The sequence below is a fragment of the Prunus persica genome, chromosome G1 (assembly GCF_000346465.2).
Source record: "Prunus persica cultivar Lovell chromosome G1, Prunus_persica_NCBIv2, whole genome shotgun sequence".
NCBI classification, from domain to species: domain Eukaryota; kingdom Viridiplantae; phylum Streptophyta; class Magnoliopsida; order Rosales; family Rosaceae; genus Prunus; species Prunus persica.
In genome coordinates this window covers 10,025,135-10,052,777 of record NC_034009.1, presented here as the reverse complement: position 1 = coordinate 10,052,777, position 27,643 = coordinate 10,025,135, and the positions used below count along the sequence as shown (strand labels likewise).

Below are 27,643 nucleotides of genomic sequence, written 5' to 3'. Positions count from 1 at the left end.
CTTGATCTACTTTCAAAAACCAACACCACACACTAACCTCCACCTACAAAACAAGGACAAAATTTCAGAGAACAATTTCAACAAGAAAAGGCTTCAAAGGTAAGACATTTAAAAACCAAACCTTTATTGTAATGTTGACTAATTGCTATAAAGTTCCAGTCTATGGTAAAAACAGTATTTTAGATTCGAATCCAAGACAAAATCTTGAAACTATATTGGATTTTCACTATTGGACTAACTGCATATGACTATAAAATAGTCAGTTTTCAGCAACTGAAAAAAGAAAGAGATATTTAGTCAAATACAAATTCTTAACACTTTACTGTCATGTTGATTAATGGTTGTAAAGTTCCAGTATAAGGTAATAACACTGCTTGTTTCCTATGGAATCCTATTTCTAATGCATGTCGACCACTATAAAGTTCCAGTCTAAGGTAATAACACTCATAGTTTCCTATGAAATCCTATTTTTAATGCATATCTACCACTATAAAGTTTCAGTCTAAGGTAATAACAGTATTTTAGATTCGAATCTAGGACAAAATCTTGAAACTATGTTGGATTTTCATTATTGAATTGATTGCATAGGACTATAAAATGGTCGACTTTCAACAACTCAAAAAAGAAAGAAATATTTAGTCATATACCTATGGTTAACATTGCTAGTTTACTTTCATATTGATTAATGGCTGTAAAGTTCCAGTATGGGGTAATAACATTGATTGTTTCATCTGAAATCCTATTTCGAATGCATGTCTACCACCGTAAAGTTCTAGTATAGGGTAATAACACTGCTTGTTTCCAATGAAATCCTATTTCGAATGCATGTCTACCACTATAAAGTTCCAGTACAGGGTAATAACACTGCTTGTTTCCCATGAAATCCTATTTCTAATGCATGTCTACCATTGTAAAGTTTCAGTATAAGATAATAATACTACTAGATTCTTCTGAAATCCTACTTATAATGCATGTCTACCCCTTGTAAGTTCCAGTATAGAGTAATAACACTGCTAGATTCCTCTGAAATCCTATTTCTAATGCATGTCTACCCCTTGTAAAGTTCTAGTATAGGGTAATAACACTGCTAGTTTCATATAAAATCCTATTTCTAATGCATGTCTACCACTGTAAAGTTCTAATATAAGGTAATAATACTGCTTGTTTCCTATGAAATCTTATTTCTAATGCATGTATGTAAAGTTCCAATATAAGGTAATAACACTGCTACCTAACAACAAATTATAGTCGACTCAAAAACCAATAGTGCATAAACAGAAAAAACACGAATATACTCAGATTCAATTGAAAAAAAAATACCTCAATTAATATGATAACCGAATCAAATATCACAAATTTGTAACCACAACTCAAACCAAAACACAAAAGCAAATCCACAACCAAACCGAATCTGAAATCAATCCAAATTATAAACAACAAGAAATTAAAATCACAATTTAAAACTCAAACGAATATCTAAATACAAATTAGAATGAAATCATAAAATCCAATAGCTTATCTCCAAATCGACAATAACAAAAATAAACATATAAAATCAAGAAGAATGAGATCTACATTTCAAATTTAAACTCCAAAACTGCAAAAATTATGAAAACTTAACCAGCAACTTAATTAATCGAACATGAAATCACCCAAATTAGACTACAATAAAATCGAATATGAGTTCAAATTAAAAAAAAAATCAAATACCTCAAAATCGAAGATCGCAGATCGAATAGGATTTTATACTGAGTCAAGTCACCAATGCACCATGAGCCATTTCATCCCCTGAATCCGCCAAGTCATTGTCCATTTGCTCATGTTGCAAATCCTCCAAATTTTTCACAGATCCAGCATCTAATGGATTGCCAGTGCCAGTGCCAGTGCCTCTGACTTTAGCTTTTGTCTTGCCATTTGGACTAACATGCTTGAAGGCAGAGCCTTCGTCAACTCCATCTTCCAAAGCATTACTGCTTGATGTTCCCTGAATTGAGATGGCTACAAAGTTTTTATCCACGGGCTTAGAAAGGGGTCTCCTAATTTTCCTATATCCAAAAGACGAATTAAGTAGAATTAGAAGAAATAGTTACCTTACACAATCATAATCCTATGACTTCATCATTCTTATTCTTTTTTAGAGAGAGAGAGATATATATATATATATATATATTTGAGAACAGAGCTTAGGATTTCAACGTCAAAACTGAAGTGGAAGAACAAAAACTGAAAATTGTGGTTGAAGATGAAGATGAGAGACTGGAGGTGGTGAGTTCTGATCTGGTGTTTATTAGGAATTCCAATTTTATGTTAAAAGGGTAATAAAGGTATTTCATCTTAATAGTTAAATTAAAAAATGTACAGCTGTTGATTTTTGGGTTTATTTTGGGTGTGTTTATATACATTAAATAGTATAGGGTATTTTTATAGTTTTATGTCTAGAAATGGGTATTTAACTAATTTTCTATTTTAAAAAACACAAGATCGCTTGTATTAAAAAATACAAACAAACAAAAATTGAGTTAGCTTTTTTCAGGCCAATGTAGATAAGAGTTAATTATTGGGAGATTCATTATTATACCAAATATAGGAGCCTAAATTATTTAAAAATCCTATATAAAATGAACTTTAGAAACATACCCAAAGCCTATTTACAACATAACAAAAAGGCTTTTAACTTCTTTTAAATTACAAAACTGCCATTGATTTCTTAAAATAAATCCAACCCCAAAACCTCATAAAAAGCCCAAAACACTCAATAGGGGGTATCAAAGTAATTTAATAATCCAAATTAAATTCAATAGGTCAAGCTGTCATTTTTTGAGTTTTTTTTGGATATGTTTATAAAAATTAAATGTTGTAGGATTTATTTATAGTTTTAGTGCTAAGAATAGGTATATGACTAAATATCTCTTAATTAATTATATTGGGCCAATGGACAAATAAGTCAGAATTAGGATTGTTTGAGGTTCACTGTAGTGACGGCAAATGAATTCTTAACAGAAAAAAAAAAAATCTAATTTGTTACGTGCCTAAGATAAAGTAGTTTTTATTCATATAGAAATGAAAAACAAAAGAAAAGACCAGGTATGTAGTTAAAAGCATAAACACTGACTTGTGTTGATGTTTTCAAGAGACAGCGACCTCCTTAATATCTGCTATTTCGAAGCCCTTCTGCCGACGACTCCACAATGTGCATTATTTTAAGTTATAACAAACAAAATGGATCATCATGGATATATAGTCTATTTTTATTTATTTATTTATATCTTATTGTACGGTTGTTTGCTTTATTAGTTCAGTTGAATTTCTATATTGATATCGAATATTGAGTTCTAAATTGTAATGAAATTGATAGTCTAATTTGTGTGAATTATTATATGTGTATTTATTAGTCACAAGTTCAAAACAACCTTTAATCTTATCTTAATTATTTTATAGCTAGTAATAGCCAGGATTTGTACAAATTTAATCAAATTCAACTAGTCAAATTGCTCCAAATTTACTTGCATTTGTTTTCACTTGCTTCTCAATCCCGCAAAGATTTGAATTATTTTTAAAGAGTATTTTTGCTTACTATTTTAACTCAAGGTATATCCTCATCATCCTTTTTAACACTAGACATGTGTTCATGGATATAATCACGATTCTACAAATACAAAGCAAAGAGTTAACTATAGTTGTACCTATGAACACGTGTTAAGTGTTAAAAAAAGTGTTGAAGATACACCTTAGGTTAAAGTAATAAGCAAAAATATTTTCTTATTAGCTATACGGACAAATTTAAATTAATGGTGTAAAATACTCAATAGTTGTTCAAATGGTTAAGGAGGCAATTAAGGTTGAGTCACAGTCAATATAGTGATCAATATATTTATAGACAGTTGTATTTTGTTTGTTTTTCATTTTCATTTTCAATTTCTTTCTTTTCTTCTCCAGCTCAAACCTAAGACGTAGGTAGAAGGATTCAAGTCTTGGTCGTGTACAACATGTTGTAACATTTAGCTCTCATGACTTAGTCTTCGAATGGCGTGACACCGATAAAATAAAATAAACTAAAATCTAATAACCAACGACTTTTCAAATGTGTTATTTGGAAGCAATCGGGTAATTTTAGAGAAGTTTCCATACTTAATTTTTCTAATTAAATAGCTTTTTGTATAATAAGTGACAGGTTGGAGCCAGCATGGACCAGTGTGGTCCTAGGCCCCCACTTCATTTTTACCTTTTATTTGTATATTATATATCATAATATATTAGATTAGTTTTAGGATATTTACTCTAAAATAAATTAATATATTATGTTCTTTTTATCTACAAATAAACCATAAAATTTCTTGATTTCCCTTGACTTATCTCTCTTAAATCTTCTAGGTTAGTTTATGATATTTGCAAACTCCTAAAGTTTTAATCTTTTTTTCTCTTCCTCTTTTGTTTAAAGCTTTGTGAATTTTTTATTTTCCTCATTTTTTTTTCCATGTATGAATTCGGTACCTTAATATTGTGCTTTATGAACTCCTTTTGTTTTTCATTTCTTTTATCTGTTGGAATATAAATGATTAATTTTTAAGTCTTTAATAGTATAGATGATGAAATTAGTATTTAACTAATTTAAAATATGAAGTTCATGATAATTAATTTATAAAGAGGATACAAGTTTTATGAAGGACCTCCTCTAATATGAAATCCTAGCTCCGCCACTGATTGAGTAATTAGGAAATCTCATTTGCTTTAGTTTTGTTTGTGTAGACTTTTTTGTACGATTTGGTCAATTATACTGGATTAATTAGTTTGATTAGTACTTACTCTTCTAGTGATAATGCCTCTTCTTTTTCTAATATCGAAAGAAGTCTCAAGTTCGAATCTCTCCGCCCATTTAATTTATATAACTTCCGTTCGCAAAAATATTTTTTTTTAAAAGAAACGTTAGTTGACACTCGACATGGACTAAATCACGGGCTCAAGTCACCCGATCTTGGGGCCAAGAAAGTCGTCTTAAGATAGCTCTCTCTGTGAATTAATTCTTCTCTGTCTAATTCGATATATAGAATTTGCATTTGGTCAGATTTGTAGACGGATGCACCAGGTCATAATTCATAAAGCTTGTAGGACCCACCCAACTCCTTATCTGTTTGAGATTTTTTATTTGAAACCAAGTCCGTTCATGTTTGTCTAGTTCGAGAAAATAAAAAACAAGTTGGCTCCAAATCCTTGCAACTATTCTATATAATATATTACTCACTAGTAGTGGTCTTTAATTACTTTAGTTTATCATAAGAGGTTTATGATAATTGCTCGTCTACTCTTTAATTACTTTAGGTTATCATATAAAAATCTGTCCTAATTAAAGTAAAAAGTATTACGCATGTACCGACCCTATGTTTGTCTATCTGCACCCAAAGTTTGCCAACTTCTTCATTTCAACGATCACTATCTCATCAACATGTGAAGGCATGTGATGTGATGAATGGTTTGTTTTTAACGTCGTTGTTGCCCAAATGGGACTCAAGAAAACTTTCAACTTTGCAAACCCGTTGAATAATCTTATAATTTTGTTTTGTTTCGATGCGATTACATAAGTAACTAATCTTATTCACTTGAGCTACAAATCTCTTACGAATAATCTTGGATTTTAGTAATATAGAGAACTATGAAAATTCTTCTTATAGCCTCTTGGGGTAGGGAAGTAATTAATTCTCAAGTTGATCGCGTGCAATTATTGATTATGCTGCAAATTTTATATGGCACAATATAGAATATAGTTTTTAGGAAATTTACTCACTGCACTAATTGTTTGCAAGTAAAACATTTCATTACAAGGAAGTTCCATTATATAATTTATATATAGAAGATAAATACACTGTGCTCAGTCTGCAACTTGATCCAAACGAAAACATCAAAAGCAACCAGAAGATCACAACCCATACACACTTATTTTCAAGCCCAAGTGCCCAACAACCCTATGGCTACTTTGGACTGACTAGAAAGCAACAAGAAAAGCCACACAAATCTCCTTCGACTGATCATATAGTAAAGGCAAGACCCAAGCATCACAGAGACATCTGATCAATTTAGTTGTAGGCATCGGGGTGGCCCTTAAGGTAGGTCTCAATGAGCTTGAAGAGATTTGAGGCCTTCTCTTTGCCGGCCTTGACATGCTCTTCCTTGATCTCAACATCTCCCTTGGTGTGGTAGTGGCTGGTGCTCTTGATGATGGATCCTCCGCTGGGGGATGCCACCAACTTGGTCTCGTACGAGATCTTCTCAAGATTGTCTCCCAAAGCATCTCCTTCGATCAAGGTGTAGCTGTATGAATGGTTTTCTTTGTCAATGGAGTCAATCTTGTGCTTCACGTAGCCGTACTGGCTGCCTGAAGAACAATAATAAAACATGTTCAAGCAAGAATTCGACGACCTTGGTTTCATATTAACAGTCTGACAACATATATACTGTAAGATAAGTAATTACCTTCGCCGAAAGTGATCTTCTTGATGGTTCCGGGGCCGCCATCTCCTTCAAGGATTTCAGAATGCTTAATTGCCTGTGGAGCAATCTTAGGGACAAGGTTGTCAGCATCGAGGACAAAGGCCTTGAACAATCTTGGTGGTGGGATCTCAGAGGTGAACTCGCTCTCATATGTGAAGACACCCATGGTGATGATCAAAAGGTTGAGGATGAGCAAAATGAACAAACTACAAAGATGATGGTTTTAGAGAAGGTTGAGAGTGTGTTGAAGATGAGTACAGAGAGGTGGTATTTATAGATTTAGAGTGAAGGTTGGGCCTTGCGAGCTGTTCCCTTTAGACCGAAGAATTTGGGGCAAATTGTCATTTGTTTATTGGAAGTCTCTGAATTAACAAGGAACCTCAAAATTTTAATATACAAATTGTGTCACTTATTTATTGGATATATATATATATATATCCCAACCTCCAGTATTTAATACATACATATCTGTGTCTGAGTCAAATAAAGTATAACAAAAAAAAAATTAAAGGCTTTCTAGATGTGTTGGTACAACTTCAATTTTCCCATTGATCATCATAGTTTCAAGGCTGCTTGTCAGATAATTGGACAGTCGGCATCTCATTTAAATTTGATGGTAAAAAGTAGGAATTTTAGATAAAGATGGTGCTTTTTTGGAAAGCTTCTTCAAATCATCGGATAAAGTTGAAGGCAAAGCAACCAAATGAAGAAAAACAAAATACACATATCAGAAATTGTGACAAAATTGACCCAGAACAATAATTTGGCTTGGCTTGGCTTGGTTAATTATCACCTTGGTATTTTTGGTTTTTGTAGCTGCTTTTTTTTTTTTTTTTCTGTTCTTTTCTGATTTTCTTTCTCTTCTTTAATTTGGGAGGGGGTGGGGTTGAGTATTGAAGACTTGAGAGTTTTTATTTCAAGAATAGCAGCTGGCGGTCAGAATTGGCTATCAATATATTTAATATCTCTCATCTTTTTTGCTTTCTGAACATCTTTCTATGATTTTCATTCAATTATCACATACGAATGCGTTTTGGTGTCGGATCTTTACCTACGTTTTGGCGTCAGATTTCTACCATCATCATTTTTATTGTTTCTTTATGTTTGAAATAAGTTGCAGAGAGTCTTTGGGTTCTCTATGTAATTTTTACCTATTCTTTTGTGAAAACTTTTCATATTTTCTTTGTGAGAGTTTTATTTATATTGTTATAACTTAGTTTTTTTCAAGCTATCTTTTTTATTATTCTAAGTTTGCAATCTTAGTTGGATGTCTATGCTAGAGTTTCTTCAATCCTGCGTAATCGTTAATGGAGGCGCACCTGAGGGAGTAAATACTCCAAACCACTACACTAGTGGATCCTTTGCAAACTATGTCTATTTATATAGAAATAAATTAGGCACCAAATTGGTGAATGTTGAATGTACTCCTAACACTGCATTTGAATTCAAATTCCCCTTTCCCTAGTTTATTGAATGATTGCTAGATTAACTATTTGGTTGAATTGATGGAGTAGTTGCATTAGGTACCAAATGTCACATGTACAACTTACTATGTGGTATGTAATAATAGTGGTATCACATTTTGTCTCTTGCATGTGATCAAATTACTTTACCTTACAAAAATCAATAAAATAAAAATCTGCACACAATAATTTTGCCGAAAGCTGTTGGAAGGCGTCATAGTACCATTCAAATGCCTAGAACATGATAACATTCTAGCCGACAATTTTATTTTATTTCTTTCGTTACTAATAAAATCCCCTCCCAAAAAAAGTACTAGTCTTACATATATAATAAGTTCCCTAGCACAAAGGACTCACTATAGTGGTAGTAGTTTAGAGTAATTGTTTTTTTAAAAAATATTTTGGGTTCGAGTTTTAGTATATGTATAGTGTGTGTGAGTTTAGTATATTATCGTTCCTCCTAATAGAAAATGTTCCAAAACAAAAAAAGAAGTTCCTTGGTAGTCAGGGCATATACAATGTATCATTCACTAAAGAATAAGTATATCGAATCTCTTTTATTCCCTACAAATAATTAAAAAATTATTTTTCTTGTTAAACTATTGCTACCACCTATTATCCATGAATTCAATGGAGTTTGGAAAAGTATAAACCAAGTCCATTATTTGTACAACTTATGTTGAAGTTCCTTTTTATTATTAATTTTGTTGTTGTTGCTCCCTATCAACTAATTAAAGTTGACTAAATAGTTTTATTGATATAGCTCATTTGAACAATTATTGCAGGCCTTGGCATCTCTCATATATATTCTAACAAAGTTTTAAGCATTTTGAAGATTTTTCAGTCCTTTTTTTTTTATATATTCTAAAAAAAATTACTTGAGAGTTTAGACACTATTTAAGAGGGTTCGTTCATTACTCGAGTGATTATAAAATATATATATATATATATATATATAATATACAGTCCCCTTCTATTGAGGAATCCTTCAAATAATTTTATTTGAGAGACACCCTTTAGGGTTCCCTATGAATTTTTTTTTCAACGATCGAAACCATCTATTTTTTAAGTTTATATTCATAGATCATCCTTGAAAAAAATTAGACAAATCGGAAACTGTTTCGATATCCAATTGTGTCCTACAAAATCAATGAACATGGTGCTTCAAGAAAGTACTAAAATTTCAATAATTCAATTGAGTGGTCAAATGATATCGAATTCGAGTGATTTTTTGTAGAGATGATCTTTGAATGAATATCTACAAAAGAGACGGTTTGGATTAGTGAAATACAATACAGAATGGGCCCTACAATAGTATCCCTCAAATAAGCTAATTTGAGGGATCCCTCAATGGAAACTCTCTGTATATATATATATATATATAATAAATAAATAATTTTTGAATACAAGTGATCGAGTGCTTATATTTTTAAACGTAAATGAAAATTAGCTAAAAGTTTTTAATGAGTGTAAAAGATGGATAGTTAATATTGAGATATTAGCATATGATTAACTAGTGTAATGGTTCGAGTTCTAGTATTTGTAGAGTGTATATGAATTTAACATATTATTACCCTTCTCAATAAAAAAAGTTATAAAAATAAAAAAATAAAAAAAACAGTTTTGTGTGTTTTTCACATGTCCCACCTCACCGTCTTAAAGATTGTGGTTTGTCCTAAATTAGCATATTCGTCATGGCATGGATATTCCCAAATTTATGCAATTTCAAAGACAACAAAGCCCTCGCCATTTGTAAGTGCTATAGGCCATGAGCTTCCTTATCTCATTATTTTAGTTGGATTCATAAGATAATAATATTACTTTAATGCTTGTGTACACGTCAAACTTACTATCTTATGTTATTAAACGGTCAATTTTATTTATAAATTTTAGATATCAACTTTTAGATTCATAGTTTTATATTATTTTAGTAATTGATAAATTACTCAAATGGTTCTCAAACTTATACTCGATTTACATTTTGGTCCCTCAATTAAATTATTCGTTCACATGGTCCATCAACTCTATATTAATCGCTCTATTGATCATACCGTTACATTATGTTAATGTTGCCGTCAAATGTAAGGGTAAAACCATCCATAACCGTCCTATGTTCCCTAAATATGTGATAAAGTGGTGATAAATGGGTGATATATAGGTCAAAAGTCTTATTTACCCCTACAAATGTAGCATGTGCTACTCACATGACTAAATTTAACAGAAAATTAACGGTGGGACCAAAGCGCCGATTAATAAAAAGTTGGTGGACCATTTGAACGAATAATTCAGTTTAGGGACCAAAATATAAATCGGGTACAAATTTGAGGACTATTTGAGTAATTTACCATTTTAGTGATTTTTTGTTGTTGTACCAAATAGGGTTAATAGTTTTATTAGTCCCTGAAATTTGACCTGATTTGCATTTGAGTACCTCAATTTCCAAAATGGTTTCCGTGGTCCTTTAACTTTAGTTTCGTTTGGACAAATGGTCCTGCCGTCAATTTTATTAACTTTTTCTGTTAAATACAGGGGCAAAATGGTATTTTTATATTAAAACCAAAAAATGAATAAAAAAATCATATCTTTAAAATAACAATAAAAGAAAATCAAATAAAAAACCAACAAAAAAAAGAAAAATCAAGTTTTGGGGGGGAGTAGAAATCGGGACAGAGAAGGAGGGAGAGAGTTTAATTTTAATTTTTTAGTTTTTTTAAATTTTTATTCATATTTTAATCAATTTTGATACAAAAATACTATTGTGCCCCTGCACTTAACAGAAAATTTAACAAAATTGATAGTAGGACCATTTATCTTAACGAAACTAAAGTTAAAGGACAACGAGAATCATTTTGGAAATTGAGGTACTCAAATACAAATCGGGTCTAAATTCAAGAAATAATAAAACAGCTAACCCTACCAAATATAAGGCAAAGACAGAGGCCAACTTTAAATTGGAGTTTGATCGTCAGACTAATCAAGTTCTAATCCAATTTTTTTGGTGACATCAAAAAATTGTTAAATATATTGAAATCGAAGAAACTAATGAGCCCAGTGCTCATGCAATTTATAGTTTGATTAACATATGATTTTCATTATTTTGTAGAAAATAATACAATACCAATCCACCTGGAATATATGGGACAACAAACATTTAACACACCAAGGCCAGGGCAGTTTTTCTTTTCCCTTTTTTCCCCCACTCTTTAGGCAGAAACAACATCAAATCCACACCTTCAGCTGATAACAGAGCTGGAAAAACATAAATACAAACAAAAGTCTGGATTTAGTTGTAGGCATCGGGGTTGGCCAAGAGGTAGCCTTCAACAAGCTTGAAGAGACCGGCAGCCTTCTCTTTGCCAGCCTTAACTTGCTCTTCCTTGATCTCAACATCTCCCTTGGTATGGTAGTGGCTGATGGTCTTGACAATGGATCCTCCGTTGGGGGATGCCACCAACTTGATATCATAAACGATCTTCTCGATTACGTCAGACAAGGCATCTCCTTCAATCAAAGTGTAACTGTATGTAAGGTTGTCTTTGTCAATCCCATCGATCCTGTGCTTCACATACCCATATTGGCTTCCTGCAAATTATAACATAAATAAACAAATTAGTCAACCATGCTTGTCACATTATAAGAATTTTTTACTATCTTAAGAAAAAAACATGAGCATACAGAACTATCTAATTACTCGACTTGTAAATCAAGTAGTTAAGAACAATTACGAGTGTGTTCGAATCCCCCATTTTTCAATATCTCTCTTGTATTAAAAAAAAAATAAAAATAAAAAGAACTAGCTAATTACCTTCACCAAAGGTGACCTTCTTGATGGTTCCAACCCCTCCATCTCCTTCAAGGATCTCGGTATCTTTCACTGCTGTTGGAGCAATCTTGGGGATGAGGTTGTCGGCGTCGAGGATGAAAGCCTTGAACAACTTTTCTGGTGGGATGACAGAGGTGAACTCTGTTTCGTACGTGAAGACACCCATGATATGAGTCCTTGAGTTGGAAAATGATCAAAGGGAGAGTTTAAAGGACAAACAGAGTTGTTTGAAGAGTAAAGAGTTGTTGGGATGAAGAGAAGAGAAAGGTTTAGGCTGTATTTATAGAGATCACAGGGGTTGAGATTATAAGGCCACAGCTGTGTGGAGTGTCCCTGTAGATCATCAACCAGTTTATGCAAGTTGGTGCTACAATTAATTGTATCGGATAATAATCTCCAGAAAGAAAAATAATAATAATTTGAACGGTCTGATAGACTCTGGAAGTACACAAAAATTCAAGAGGGAATGAGGGGAGCCGAGTTTGTAGATGGTCTTCCAACTTTGAATTTTCAATGTCTCAGTTTACTCGAACTGTCGGTCATCAATGTTAAGGTAAATTTACATTGTTTTTTGTTTTTATTTTTGTTTTTATTTTTCTGCGAAATGGTAGGGATTCAATTGAAATCAGGGGAAAAAAATCCAGAATACATAGTAAAAATTCAGCCTTAAATGGAGGTTTTTGCAATACATAAACTGTAAAGTCACATTGTTTTTATGAGAACGAGAGATTTTTTAAGAGAAGTACATGACATGAAAATAGAGAAAAACAGACAACTCTGGAGAACTTCATGAACTGTTCATACATAGCCTGTGCTATTCTCACCTTTTATTAAAAAAAATATAAAAAACAATTAAAATTTGGTAATTATAGGATATCTATGTATGTAGCCAAAGTTTTATTTATTTATTTACTTATATGTTTTCGGTTCTCCCCTTCTCTGACTTTGGGGTTTCAAGAGACTTGTTGGTTTGCTTTGATTAATCAGCAATGGCAACTGGCGTCACCATTGGCTATTGATCCCTTTGATTTTTCTATGTTTCAAAATCATTGCTTATTGTCTTGATCAACCGCAGTGTTTTTTTTTTTTCGCAGATAGTAACATATCAAAATCTAACTCACACCCAATTCATCGAACATTTATTGAGGTTGGAAAAAGTCTCACTCACAAGACCTACGTTGACAGGGGAAAAAGAGATCCAACTCGAGTGCAAAGGAACAGACATAATACCTTTGACCATCTAACTTAATCGACATTTACACAACAAGGAAAATGTTAATGTAAGCTTATCAAGTCAGAAAATAGTGGATCACTTTGTAGTGGGGCTGCATGAATGAGTTGAAAAATTAATTTTCCAGATCATAATTCGTCCATCATTTTAATTTAAAATAAAGTAATGGTAACAACATATTACATCAAAGCCTGTTGATGGGTGATGCAATCACCTTGGGACCAAATTTCGTCCTCATTCATACATCGAGCTAATGGTACCATAAAAACAGTCCATGTTCAACATATATGGTCATCAAAGGGATGTTTTTCTCTTGGTCTGACATCAAGAATATGTTCATCCCAATAAAGAGAATATATAATATATATTATCTATATGTACACACAAATACGTCAGGGCCAGTGATAAGGGATAATGTTTCCCTGTAGTTAGAGCAAGATGTACATCAACATCGATATGTTACCTATATTATTGATACTATCAATACCTTGATTATCGTGTTGATATAATTATCGCTTTCTTCTTTTTCGTAAATCATAATTTGACATATATGAAACCTAATTTAGTTACAAAAAAGACGTGCATATATTATAGTAATTTATATTCTTCATACATATACATACATCACTATTGTAGAAAAACTCCCTCCTCTCCCCACCCTAACTAATGAACCAAAAAAGAAGTTAATTGAATTGTATATATATCTAGGAGCAATTCTACTAGAAAAATTAATAAAGTTATGAATCAAAGATGTCGCCATAATCAGCCAAGAGTTTGCTATAGATTGCAATTATCTGCTAATTTGGTCATCAAACTGTCCAAGTACATTCAATGTAATATATTTTCAGATATTGAGTAAATTATAAATTGGATTTTTGATCACATCAACTAGTAATGCTGCTTCTTAGAATAAAAACAATATTAATTTATTGAATTACAAATTATAACTTCACAAAAGACCCACTAATGTAGTGGTTTGTAGCAATTTCTCCCTCCAAGAAATATCATGAGTTAGAGTCTTAGTATCCGTGTAGTGTGCGTTAATCTAGTATACTATCGTCCCTCTCAATAGAAAAGATGAATAAATTATAACTTCCTTTTGATCCCATGCATTATAGCACTCAATATGAAAGAATTTTAGATTTTGTTAATTGCTAAATGTACTTGTCCACAAATGGCTTGAAAAAGTCAATTAATTTGATAGGGTTTAGCAAATGACCAAAAAGACTTGAGAAAATGACTGAATATCTGCATTGAATGAGATGATAAGTTTGTCAAAGTCGTCGCTATGTACCCAATACTTGTCACAATGGTGGTCTTCCGTACTGTATTGTGCTTAATGGGTACATAGCGACAACTTTGACAAACTTATCATCTCCTTCAATAGGGAGATTTGCTATTATACCCAATATAGGAGCCCAAATAATTAAAAAAAAAACCCTATATGAAATGGACTTTAGAAACACAACCAAAGTTCATTTACAACATAACAAAAAAGTTTTTAACTTCTTTTAAATTACAAAACTGCCATTGATTTCTTAAAACAAACCCAACTCCAAAACTTCATAAAAAAGCCCAAAACACTCAATAGGGCATCCAAGTAATTTAATAATCAAAATTAAATTCAATAAGTCCAGCTGTCATTTTTTGGGTTTTTTTTGAGTATGTTTATAAAAATTAAATTGTGTAGAGTTTATTTATAATTTTAGCTAAGAATTGGTATATGACTAAATATATCTAATTGTATCTCCAGCAAATGTTTCCAATTGAAAATATGGTCAATTCTTCAGGGAAACTTTGGACATGTTAAGATTTTAGCCAATTTTTTACTTTTAGAATTTTAATTATTTTAAAAGGCTTTCGAATTCTACTTAGAGGGTCTTGAGAGGCACGAGTACCATGGGAATTTAAATCCAAAATTACTTAGGAGCACACCTAAGACCTGAACCAATCTAACCAAGAACCCCATTGATAAAATAAAACATTTGTTTGATCTTACCAATTTTTCCTCTTGGATCGAATCAACTTATTTTCTAAATTGGGCCAATTGGGCCATTGTAATTTTGTCTTTCTGAAGATAAACAAAGTACAAAGCCCAGCTTATTGGGGCCTTTCTATGGATTTTCTGCCTGTGGCTTTTACTGCACTTTTGGTAATGCCAATTTGTTACTTCACTTTTTTATTTCGTTGAACGTCATATATCCGTGCTTTATTGTACAATAAAAACTGACAATCAAACTCATAGAAATCTTTGTCCAAAAAGAACTCACAGAAATCTGCACAAACATGACACAACGGAGAACCAGAAACAAATTTAAGCATGATTTCTTGACAGATATATTTGTAAAGAAACAAAGAACAACAAAGGTACCAAAGGGAAACAGGTAGCCAAGCATGAGCAGTGAGACCATTATAAATAGCTGAACCCGTCCAGAGTAGCTAATCTGCCTCTCCTCCTTGCCAACCAAAGAATCAAAGTCTCTAGATGGGGTATTTTATATCTTGCATTTACGTAAAGAAAATGTTGAACCTCTCAACTCATTGCTAATTGATTTGGGTCGAATGTTCTATCTTTAAAAGATATACTTCTATATTCTGATTTTTGGCTAAGTTAGCCCCGGACACTTAACATCGATCGATGTGGAATTCATGAAATCAGGGGAAACATTGCAAACCAAATTTGGAAAAAGCTATCAAATGATTTGTGTTCCATTTATTGAAATTGTAATCAAATACAATCTTTAATCATAACTACATAGACTGCTTTTGTATGAGAAAATTGAAAACCACCCCGCTGAACAAACAGAGAAAGGAGAGGACATAAGATTGTTGCCCTTAACATGTAGAATATATAATAGATGGTTTTAGTTGTAGGCATCGGGGTTGGCCACAAGATAGGTCTCAATAACCTTGAACAAAGCATGGGCCCTTTCTTTGCCAGCTTTAACATGCTCTTCCTTGATCTCAACATCTCCCTTGATGTGGTAGTTGCTGGTGTTTTTTATGATGGAACCTCCATCTGCAGATGCCACCAACTTAATCTCATAAGAGATTTTCTCAATTTTGTCTGAAAGAGCATCTCCTTCAATCAAACTGTAGCTGTACACAAAGTTATCTTTGTCAAGCGCATCAACCTGGTGCTTCACATAGCTGTATTCACTTCCTGTAATTTCATAATTTGAGGGTGGTTAATGTCAACATTTTTAGAAATTAAGACACAAATGCTTTCATTTTACATATTAACTAGAAAACCAAGTTAGTAGACAGAGAGAGAGAATGGTGGAAACAAACCTTCACCAAAGCTAGTCTTCTTGATGGTTCCAACACCTCCATCTCCTTCAACAATTTCAGCACTTTTAACTGCTTGTGGAGCAATCTTTGGGACGAGGTTGTCAGCATCTAGAACAAGGGCTTTGAACAACCTAGGTGGAGCAATGACAGAGGTGAACTCGGTTTCGTATGTGAAGACACCCGTGATGATGATGATTTAAGAGCTTAGAAAATGATCAAAGAAAGAATGAATGTGGAGGAAGCTAAAAGAGAATGATTGATATTGGTGTGAGGAAATGTGAGCACCAGAGGGAGTATTTATAGGTTAAGGGTGAAGTGAACCCAATGGATATAAGGTTGTTTGGACAAGTTTTCAGTGGTTATTTCCCATGTGAATATTTTAGTCAAAGAAAGCCACCTCTACAAGTTGATTTTAAAAATTCCAACTTATTACAATCAGCTTATGTGCTAATTAATTTTCTAATAGAATGTTCTAAAACACATGTCTACGTACACAGTCCATTCTGATTGGCCTTTTTGATGATCAGAATACTACAACACAACTGGTGTGCTGTCTAAAGTCCTTTTCACTTTCATTTTCAAAGTCTTAAAGTCTTTGATAGACAGCTCAGATTTCACACAGCCCGACCTTCAGCCTCAATCTATAAATAGCACCTCCATTTCTCACATTTTCCAGCATCAAATATCATCCCTGCCAATCATCTAATCCTTTCACACTGTCATTCTTTCTTTGATCTGTTTCTAAGCTCTAAAATCATCATCATGGGTGTCTTCACATACACAGACGAGTCCACCTCAGTCATCCCCCCACCAAGATTGTTCAAAGCCCTTGTTCTTGAAGCTGACACCCTCATCCCCAAGATTGCTCCCCAATCAGTTAAAAGTGCTGAAATTGTTGAAGGAGATGGAGGTGTTGGAACCATCAAGAAGATTAGCTTTGGTGAAGGTTGGTTTCTGCCATTTCCTCTTCCAAATTGTTTGCTTAATTAATAACATAAATCTTGAAAGCATTAATCTCTTAATGTCTAATTATAATCCTCATTTTACAGGAAGTCATTACAGCTATGTGAAGCACCGGATCGACGGGCTTGACAAAGATAACTTTGTGTACAGCTACAGTTTGGTTGAAGGAGATGCTCTTTCAGACAAGGTTGAGAAAATCAGTTATGAGATTAAGTTGGTGGCATCTGCTGATGGAGGTTCCATCATAAAGAGCAGCAGCAACTACCACACCACAGGTGATGTTGAGATCAAGGAAGAGGATGTTAAGGCTGGCAAAGAGAAGGCCACTGATCTGTTCAAGCTTATTGAGAACTACCTTGTGGCCAACCCAGATGCCTACAACTAAAACCTTAAATGAAATATACTGCGTGTGCTTTCTCTGTCATTAAATTGGTGTGGCTGTCATTTTTCCTTTTCTTTTTCTTGTCTGTCAAGCCAGAGCTGCTTTGGCTTGCACCTAAGGCTATGATAAATTGTAATGTTTCCATTTGATTTGATTCTAAATAAATAAAGCAAAAATCAGTTGCTGGTCTTTACAAATGAAAATTTACTAGTTCAAAGTAAAGATTCGATAAAATTGAAATGATAAGGATGACATGCATAAATCGAGAAATGACCCTTTGGTTTGTTCAATTTCCATTCCAAGTATCTTCCGAGCTTCTCCCAAGTCCTTCATCTCAAATTCATTACTCAACTGATTCTTCAAATTTTCAATCTCCACTTTGCTTTTACATGCTATAAGCATATCATCAACATATAAAAGCAAGTAGATGAAGGTTCCATCTTGTAGCTTGCGAAAATAGACACAATGGTCATATTGACTCCTTGTGTACCTTGGCCCATGAGCCGATCAAATCACTTGTACCATTGTTTTGAAAACTGCTTCAAACCATACAATGATTTTCGCAATTTGCAAACCTAATTTTCTTTTCCAACAACACCAAAACCTTGTAGCTAAGACATATAAATCTCTTCTTCTAAATCACCATGTAAGAATGTTGTCTTGACATCAAGTTGAACCAACTCAAGGTCAAACTGCACAAAGCCAACAAATTACGAATAGAGGAAGGCTTTACAACATGAGAGAATACCACGTTGTAATCAATGCCTTTCTTCTGAGCATAGTCCTTTGCTACCAATCTAGCTTTGAATCTTACATTTCCTTTACCCAAAGATTCCATCTTCTTGGATAAACCCATTTGCATCCAATTGCTTTATTTCCCCTTGGTAACTGAACAAGTTCCCAAGTTTCAATCTTATGAAGCGATTTCATCTCCTCATCCATAGACTTCTTCCACTCCACACTCTCTGAACTTCTGTTTGCTTCTTTAGGTGGAAGGAATGTCATCTTTAATAACTGGAAGTGCATATGCCACAATATCATTATACTGAGTAGGCTTTCGAATCACTTTTTTGGGTATAGTAGTTGCAATAGAATCTTGTTACTGTGAAGGCTCTTGGATAGATGCCTCCTCTTCATTTCTCTCATCCTCATCTTCAGAATCAATTGTAGGACTAGTGTCTGAATCATCAGACTTCATTGGAACAACTAGAGTTTTCAGTAACTCCACATACTTTGAACCACTTGTGGTCTTGGTCGCATCACTTTCACTTCCATTCTTGTTCTGATTAACCATAGTAGTCTCATCAAAAGTTACATCTCTGCTCACAACAAATTTCTTCACATTTGAACACAAAAATCTGTATCCTTTCACGCCAGTGCTAAAGCTCATAAATAGAGTTGTCTTTGCTCTCGGATCCAACTTGCTTTCCCTGACATGAAAGTAAGTAGGACAACCAAATATATGCAAATATTTATAATCAGTACAAGGTTTACAAGACCATATATCCATAGGCGTTTTGCCCTCTTTCGCTGCAACACGCAATCGATTAATGAGATGACTTGCATAAGTAATTGCATCATCCCAAAACGCTTTGCCCACACTAGCATTAGACAACATACATTGCACTTTCTCAAGCAAAGTATAATTCATAGGTTTCGCCACCCTATTCTGTTGCGGTGTCTCCCTAACCATGAAGTGTCTCACAATACCCTTATCTTGACAAACTTTCAAGAAAGGATCAGACCTACACTCATCGCCATTGTTTGATCTAAGAGTCTTGATCTTTTGAACCACTTTGAGTTTGAATCATCTTCTTCCACTTCATGAATATCTTCAAGACTTCATACTTATGCTTCATGTTGCACAACCATACTCTTCTAGAGAACTCATCAACAAAGAAGACAAAAGAATGGCTACCTCCTTAAGAAGCTGTTGAGGCCCAAGAAGTCACGGGAAGCCCAAAGACATTTAAAGCCCAATATAACAAATAATGTCGGTCATGTGTTAATCCAAGTTGCATTTTGAGATTTAATTCATTAAATAAATTAGAAATAGTGCACATGCCATGCCAAACTAATAATACATTTTTCTCATGCCAATCACCTATCAAGCTCACATGAACTCAAGTCATGTGGTTTATGGGGCTTGAATGATGGGTGGTGATATGGAAGGTTACGGAGGTCCACAAGGCCCACAGAAGCTCTTAGATAATGGAGACTTTGGGCTAGCTACTTGGGAGCACCAAAGTCCAAGTCCATTACTTAGAGTTCTCCAATGTGGGTGAGCAAATGAGATATTTTTCAAGCACTTCCTTTTACCCATAGGAAATAGTTATTTTCCAAATGCCTAGATTTACCCGTTGGAAACAAGCCTTTTCGAGCACTTCCTATTACCCACTGGAAACAAACAGTCTCCAGTGCTTCCTTTTACCCATAGGAAATAATTAGTTTATAGTACCTAGCTTCACCTAGCCATCAACCCCATTCAACAACCACCAGACCACTTTCTTTCCTCCATTCAGCCACTGCAAGCATTCCAGCTGCCATCCCAGCTATTTCTCAGCTATCACAACCATTTCTTCTATTTTCCTGTCATTGAAATCCTCCATTGTCCCTATAAAGACTCACAAACCATAACTCCAAGCTTTTCCTTCATTCTCATACCCATCCAAGCTATAAACACTATAGCTTTCAAGCCTCAAGCTTTTCCTTTTATCCTTCCACCTCTAAAACTCATAAATTTCTCTAGAATCATTGTCATAAACACCATACCCTTCAAAGTCTTAAGTTTTTCTTTCCTTAGCCATGCTCTTTGAAACCCCATTCATTTGACTGCTATAAGCATCCCAACAACCATCACAGCCAAACAATCAAACCACCATAGCCATAACTTTAAACAATAAATTCCTAACACCCAAACTCAAGCATATCAAACACCAACCTAAGCACAAACATTCTCATTTGCTAAACTTGTGGGTCTTTAGCTCCCACACTCTAAGCTCTCATGCTAAGCTCATATAATCTCATATCAACGTCAGCAAGTCATCTTCAACTCAGCCAAAGCAAGCAACACCCTTACTCATTGCTGGAAGCTTCAATCTCAAGGCGTGTTCTTCCATATTCTTCCTCTCCCTCCCATAAACACATCCAGAGAGAGCAAGCATCACCACTCACCTCTGGAAACTTTCTATTTCAAGCTCTATTATTCTATTTCTTCCCTTTTTTTCTCTTCTGGTAAGCCACCCAAGAGCCTGACAAAGCTTTCGTCAAGCTGCTGGAAATCTACTCAAGCCACCCATCTTCTCTCTCTCTCTCTCTCTCTCTCTCTCTCTCTCTCTCTCTCTCTCTCTTTCTCTCTCTCTCTCTCTCTCTCTCTCTCTTTCTCTCTCTTTCTCTCTCTCTCTCTCTCAAAAAAGCTCAATCCCATATCTAAAACACCTAACATCTTATGCCAAGTCTAGTAGTATCTTAATTCACAAAGCAAACTCTCATGCCAAGTCTGTTTAACATCAATGCACCATCTTCTACTCTTCGTCAAGCGGCTGAAAACATCCATACAAAGCACGCAGTCGCTGAAAGAAGAACAAAGTACTCCCCTAGGACTTGCTTCTCCCTCGGGATACTTTAGGCCTATTTCTTGCTAACTCAGAAAGGGACAATGAAGGCTTGATTCACCACTCTATGACGGTCCAAGAATCAACAAGCCCGGATGAGCCTTCCGACGGAAAAGACCCCAACAGAAGCATTCTTGGAAAGACCCCAAACAATAGTGTAAACATAATCTAGAATGACTTTAGCAACTACACTACTTTCTTAGAGACATTAATAAAACAGAGTATAGCCGCGGCTATACTTTTTTTTAACAAATTAAAAAAATAAAATCAGGTATAGTTGAATGGTTGTACTATATATATATATATATATATATTAGCCTCCATGCACACACTTTTGCTTAGGCGAGAGTCTTTTTTTAAATCACACGCACTACGCGCAACTTATAAAGTTTCGTAAATATTTTTTTGCAATTGTATTTATATAGATGTCCATTTCAACAGTTTCATATTTTAATCGCGCATGTGTGATAAATCGTCGTCTTAAAAGTTTTCCTTTATCGCCCGTATTTTTCTAGACGTCCATTTTAGTAGTTTCTTTTTTTTCTTTTATAGCGTGTGAACTGCTAAGATGGACATTTAGAAAAAACGGGAAATAAAGGAAAAACTTTTGTAAAAAAAAAAATCAGAAAAATACTTTTTTTTAACTAAAAAAAAGGACCTCTTTAAAACTTAAAAGTTAGGTCACTATATAATATTTTAATATATAATATTTTTATTCAATAATAGGTGAAAATTATTTGTATAATACGTTAATTTTGTGTGTCTTATTGAAACTTTTTTAAAAATACATGTATTAAACATGAAAAATACGTACGTACATGTACACTATTAAACGTGAAAGTGCTAAATTCTTTGTATGGGTAATTAACCACACTTACCAAACCATCATAGTACTTTGTTTATGAACACCTTTATAGGAGTGTGGATTTTTAATGTGGGGTTTTCACAAAAAAGGGCACCTCAAAAGATAAGCCTACATAGAAATCCTTATTTTTATTGTTGATGCAATATGTATTTAATGAGTATAGCCGTGCGACTATACTCTAAAAATAGAAAATTTGAATTACTATTTATTGAGTAATATAATTCATGAAGTTAATTAAAATATTTAATACTAATTATTCACTAAAGAAATAATAATGAAAATAAGGCAAAGATAATATTTAATTAATAAAAATTAAAATTAAAAAAATTAATTAACCTAAACATACTAAGTTTATATTTATTTTTTCTAAAAATCTCTTCCGACGAAAGTTCGTCGGCACATGTCTATCCCGGCAAAATTTGCCGGAGACCTTTCCCAACAAATTTCGTCGGCAGAGGTATCTTTCGTCGAGAGAGGTTTTTTTAAAAAAAAAGAAGAAAAAACCGAGTACAGGAGACCAGCTAGAATTTTTTATTTTTTATTTTTAAAAAAACCGAGTATGGCCGTGCGGCTATACTATTTGTACACGTAAAAAAGTGGACCCGCTTGCGATTAGACGCCCAAGTGTCAAAATAAGTATAGCTGCCCGGCTATACTATTTATTAAAAAAAAAGTTAGGAAAAACTGAGTACAGCCGACCGGCTATACTACTTTTACAAAAAAAACCCCAGGTATAGCCGTGCGGCCATACTATATATACACTTAAAAAAAGGAACCCCTTGCGATTAGGTGCTCAAGTGTCAAAATAAGTATCGCCGACCGGCTATACTATTTTTTTTTTAAATTAGGAAAAAAATAGAGTACAATCGTGTGGCGGTACTATTTTTTTTAAAAAAATTATTATTATTATTATTTAAAAGGGACCCCTTTACAATTTAAAAGTTAGAGTCCTGCTATTTCCATCTATCTGTCTTATTTTCCTACCCATCTTATTTTCAAAATTTTAAAGACAAATTTACCCCTTTGTAAAATGACTAATGAGAACAACTCCCTCAGTCTCTCTCACATGCACCCCAACCCATATTTTCTTTTTCTTTTTCTTTTTGTTCGAAATCCACACCCATCTTCATACCCAACCCACCAAAGAAAACAAAGTGAACATCTTTCTCTCCCTGTGTTCTTCAGAAATTAGGAACCATAAGAAAATCTAAACTTACAAACTCATAACCCTAATTTTATTTTCAATCACACATAATCCAATTGTTTTTCTTTCTTCTCTAACTCTGAAGCTCAAGTAGTCCCATAATTACATCAACTTTGAGCTTTTGGGAAACTCTAAAACTGACAGAAATCCATGGCCATTTCCTTTTCTTCCTTTGTCTCCTTCTTTCCTTTTAATTTCAAACTCAAATAACACCTCTCTTGCAGTCTTTGAAATTAAAAATAAAATAAAGCAAATGTGTTTTCATTTTTTGGAATAGATAGAGCAATCAATGTGTTTTTTTTTTTTTTTGTGGGTGATAGGAAGGGGAGTGTTTTTTTCGTTGGCAGTAGAAGAAGAGTTTTTCTTTGGTTAAAGAATGAGAGTTAATTGTTTGTAAGGTCATGGTGTTGACTGTTGGGATTTCGCCAAAGGAGAAGGTTGGGGTTGGTGGGGAGAGGGAGGGAGAGGGCGATTGGGGTGGGATAGGCTAACTGAAGAATTTTTTTATAATTTTTTTATAATTTTTTTATATATAAAAAATAAGGAAAATCCGAGTACAGCCGACCGGCTATACAATTTTTACAAAAAAAAAAAATTGAGTATAGCCGTGCGGCTATACTATTTATACACGTTAAAAAAGACCCTATTGCGGTTAAGTGCCCACGTGTCAAAATACGTATAGCCGCCTGGCTATACTATTTTGAAAAAAATTAGGGAAAAGCGAGTATAGCGGACCGGCTATGCTATTTATAAAATAAAAAGATGAAAAACGGCGTACAGCCGACCGGCTATACTATTTTTACAAAAAAAATCAAATAATGAGTGTAGCCGTGCGGCTATACTATTTATACACATTAAAAAAGACCCCCTTGCGGTTAGGTGCCCACGGGTCAAAATAAGTATAGCCGCTCGGCTATACTATTTTTTAAAAATTAGAAAAAAGAGAGCACCGCCGCACGGCTATACTATTTTTGAAAAAAAAATCCGAAAAATAAAATTTTTCTTTAAAATACAAATAAAAAAAGGGATCCCTTTACAACTTAAAAATTGGTCACTTTACAATATTTGAATATATATTATTTTTATTCAATAATAGGTGAGAATTATTTGTATAATACGTTGATTTTGTGTAGCTTATTGAAACTTTTGTTTAAAATATGTGTATTTTTTGTACGGGTAATTATTCTGGGTAACTACTCTTATCGATAAACGAAAATCAGGGTAAAATATTTAAAAGAAAATAAAGGATACCATTAAATTACTTATTTTCGTTTGGGTGTCTTAGTTAAATTTCTCCAGATCCCAAGAATTAAATTTCTCCCGATCCCAAGAGCCCCAAGGCCCTAGTCTTTGATTGATATAATTATTATTAATCAAAGCCGAGCCTAAAGCCAAGCCCATTAGCCCAACTCTCCAATGTTAACCACACTTACCAAACCATCATAGTGCTTTATTTATAAACACCTTTATAGGAGCGTGAATTTTCGATGTGGGATTTTCACCAAAAAAGGGCACCTCAAAAGATAAGCCTACATAGAAACCCTTATTTTTGTTGTTGGTGCAATATGAAATTATATTTAAAGAGTATAACCACGCGATTATACTCTAAAAATAGAAACTTTGAATTACTATTTATTGAGTAATATAATTCATGAAGTCAATTAAAATACTTAATACCAATTATTCATTAAAGAAATAATAATTGGGCAAAGATAATATTTAATTAATAAAAATAAAATTTTAAAAAATTAATTAACCTAAACATACTAAGTTTTTATTTATTTATTTTTTAAATCTCTGCGTACGAAAGTTCGTCGACAAATGTCTATCTCGGCGAAATTTGCTGGAAGATCTTTGCAGACAATATTTCGTCGACATAGGCAAATTTCGTCAGGAGGTGTCTAATCCGGCAAACCTTTGTCAGCATAGACCTCTACCCACGATATTTTGTCATGAGAGGTATTTTTTTTTTTAAAAAAGAAAAAAGCGAGTATGGCCGGTCTGCTATACTATTTTTTAAGAAAAAAAAAATCGAGTATAGCCGTGCGGCTATACTACTTGTACACGTAAAAAAAGTGGACCCCCTTGCGATCAGACGTCCATGTGTCAAAATAGATATAGCCACCCGGCTATACTATTTTTTTAAAAAATTAGGGAATAATCGAGTATAGCCGCCCGGGTATACTATTTTAAAAAATTCAGAAAAACCGAGTACAGCCGACCGGCTATACTAGTTTTACAAAAAAATTAAAATGAACCGAGCATGGCTATACTATATACACGTTAATTTGTGTCTTATTGAAACTTTTGTTAAAAATATGTGTATTTTTTGTACGGGTAATTACTCTGGGTGTCTTAAACTACTCTTATCGATAAACGAAAATCGGGGAAAAATATTTAAAAGAAAAAAAAGTATCCCATTAAATTACTTATTTTCGTTTAGGTGTCTTAATTAAATTTCTCCCGATCCCAAGAGCCCCAAGGCCCTAGTCTTTGATTGATATAATTATTATTAATCAAAGCCGAGCCTATAGCCAAGCCCATGAGCCCAACTCTCCAATGTTAACCACACTTATCAAATCATCATAGGGCTTTGTTTATAAACACCTTTATAGGAGTGTGGATTTTTTATGTGGGATTTTCACAAAAAATGGCACCTCAAAAGATAAGCCTACATAGAAATCCTTATTTTACAATTTTGACAACTGGCTTAACCATGTCTGCTTTTATATAGTCTAGTTGTCTCTTGGTTTTGTTGAATGCTTGTAGCTTGTGATTGTGCAATTGTATCTACACTCCCTACGTCTATGTGTACTCTCATAAAATTTAAAAATTATTAATTGAAGAATAGTTGCTACCACTCATTTTCTTTGCATATAAAAAAAAAAACCTATAGCCTATAGCCAATTAACCATGTAAACCCCTTATCAAAAAAACCATGTAAACATGTTTTTAAAAAGAAAAAAAAAAGGTAAATCTCCCATTAAAAGATATTAGTCCAACCTATAAAATTTCCCGAGTCCGCCCTTGTGCTCAGCCTCATTTTAAAGCATTTCAGTATAAAAATTTTTTGGGGGTTTTTCACGTTTAAGTGAAGATATGACTGCACCAGCGTCATGTTGTCAAGAAAATTGATTCACTTAAAATCTTAGCCTTCCTCAGTCATTGTTAGTTTTGAATTAAAAAAACAGTTTACTGTTAGTTGGTAACAATTACTCAAAAGGGGAAAACAGAAGTACTGAAATTTATGTTTTATTTATTTATTGGGACTGAAATTAAGTACAACATTACTCTTCAATCTTAACTCCAAAAGTGCAATTCAAATGATAAAGAAGAAAAAAGAATTGAATGCCACATTGCTGAAGAAACAGAGAAAACAGGACACAAGACTGTTGCACCTATAGATGGTTTTAGTTGTAGGCATCAGGGTTGGCCACAAGATAGGTCTCAATAATCTTGAACAAAGCATGGGCCTTCTCTTTGCCGGCCTTAACATGCTCTTCCTTGATCTCAACATCACCTTTGGTGTGGTAGCTGCTGGTGTTCTTTATTACTGAACCTCCATCTGCAGATGCCACCAACTTAATCTCGTAAGAGATTTTCTCTATTTTGTCTGAAAGAGCATCTCCTTCAATCAAACTGTAGTTGTACACAAAGTTATCTTTGTCAAGCGCGTCAACTTGGTGCTTCACGTAGCTGTATTCACTTCCTGTAATTTCAAAATTTCAGGATGGTTAATGTCAATCTTTTTAGAAATTATTACACTAATGCTTTCAAGATACATATTAACTTGAAAACCAAGTTAATTAGTAGAGAGACAGACAATGGTGGGAAGTAAACAAACCTTCACCAAAGCTAGTCTTCTTGATGGTTCCAACACCTCCATCTCCTTCAACAATTTCAGCACTTTTAATTGCTTGTGGAGCAATCTTTGGGACTAGGTTGTCAGCATCCAGAACAAGGGCTTTGAACAACCTAGCAGGAGGAACGACTGAGGTGAACTCGGTTGCGTATGTGAAGACACCCATGATAGATGATGATGATGATTTAAGAGCTTAGGAAATGATAAAAAATAAGAATGAAATTCGAGGTATTACTTGATGTTGGAAGCTATGAGCACTGGAGGTGGTATTTATAGGTTTAGGGTGAAGAGTCTGATGTGTAAAGTGAGCCCAATGGATATAAAGTTCAGTGGTTGTTTCCCATGTGAATATTTTAGTCAAACAAAGCCACCTCTACAAGTTGATTTTAAAAATTCCAACTTATTACAACTAGCTGGAATTTTTTCATAGAATGTTCTGGTGTGCTGAGTTTGCTGACTCAA

The 27,643-nt window shown here is 33.7% G+C and overlaps 5 protein-coding genes across 5 annotated transcripts; 1 reads left to right on the top strand and 4 right to left on the bottom strand.

Moving 5' to 3' along the window:
* LOC18790062 (major allergen Pru av 1) lies at positions 5,760-6,949 on the bottom strand. Its single transcript, XM_007223574.2, has 2 exons — positions 6,466-6,949; positions 5,760-6,367 (listed from the first exon to the last, which is right to left on the bottom strand). Exons 1-2 carry the CDS (start codon positions 6,647-6,649, stop codon positions 6,069-6,071), a joined length of 483 nt encoding a protein of 160 aa, XP_007223636.1. The 5' UTR covers positions 6,650-6,949; the 3' UTR covers positions 5,760-6,068.
* LOC18792329 (major allergen Pru ar 1) lies at positions 10,984-12,196 on the bottom strand. Its single transcript, XM_007223573.2, has 2 exons — positions 11,752-12,196; positions 10,984-11,528 (listed from the first exon to the last, which is right to left on the bottom strand). Exons 1-2 carry the CDS (start codon positions 11,933-11,935, stop codon positions 11,230-11,232), a joined length of 483 nt encoding a protein of 160 aa, XP_007223635.1. The 5' UTR covers positions 11,936-12,196; the 3' UTR covers positions 10,984-11,229.
* LOC109950268 (major allergen Pru ar 1-like) lies at positions 15,692-16,487 on the bottom strand (the record flags this gene model as incomplete). The annotated part of the gene is made up of 2 exons (XM_020568765.1): positions 15,692-16,163; positions 16,292-16,487. Coding segments are annotated over 2 exons (495 nt in total), but the record flags the coding sequence as incomplete, so codon positions are not given.
* Positions 16,980-17,833, top strand: LOC18790058 (major allergen Pru ar 1). The gene is made up of 2 exons (XM_007225910.2): positions 16,980-17,237; positions 17,341-17,833. The coding sequence occupies exons 1-2, from the start codon at positions 17,054-17,056 to the stop codon at positions 17,637-17,639; spliced, it is 483 nt and encodes a 160-aa protein (XP_007225972.1). The 5' UTR covers positions 16,980-17,053; the 3' UTR covers positions 17,640-17,833.
* On the bottom strand, positions 26,554-27,437 carry LOC18790056 (major allergen Pru ar 1). Its single transcript, XM_007223567.2, has 2 exons — positions 27,164-27,437; positions 26,554-27,028 (listed from the first exon to the last, which is right to left on the bottom strand). The coding sequence occupies exons 1-2, from the start codon at positions 27,345-27,347 to the stop codon at positions 26,730-26,732; spliced, it is 483 nt and encodes a 160-aa protein (XP_007223629.1). The 5' UTR covers positions 27,348-27,437; the 3' UTR covers positions 26,554-26,729.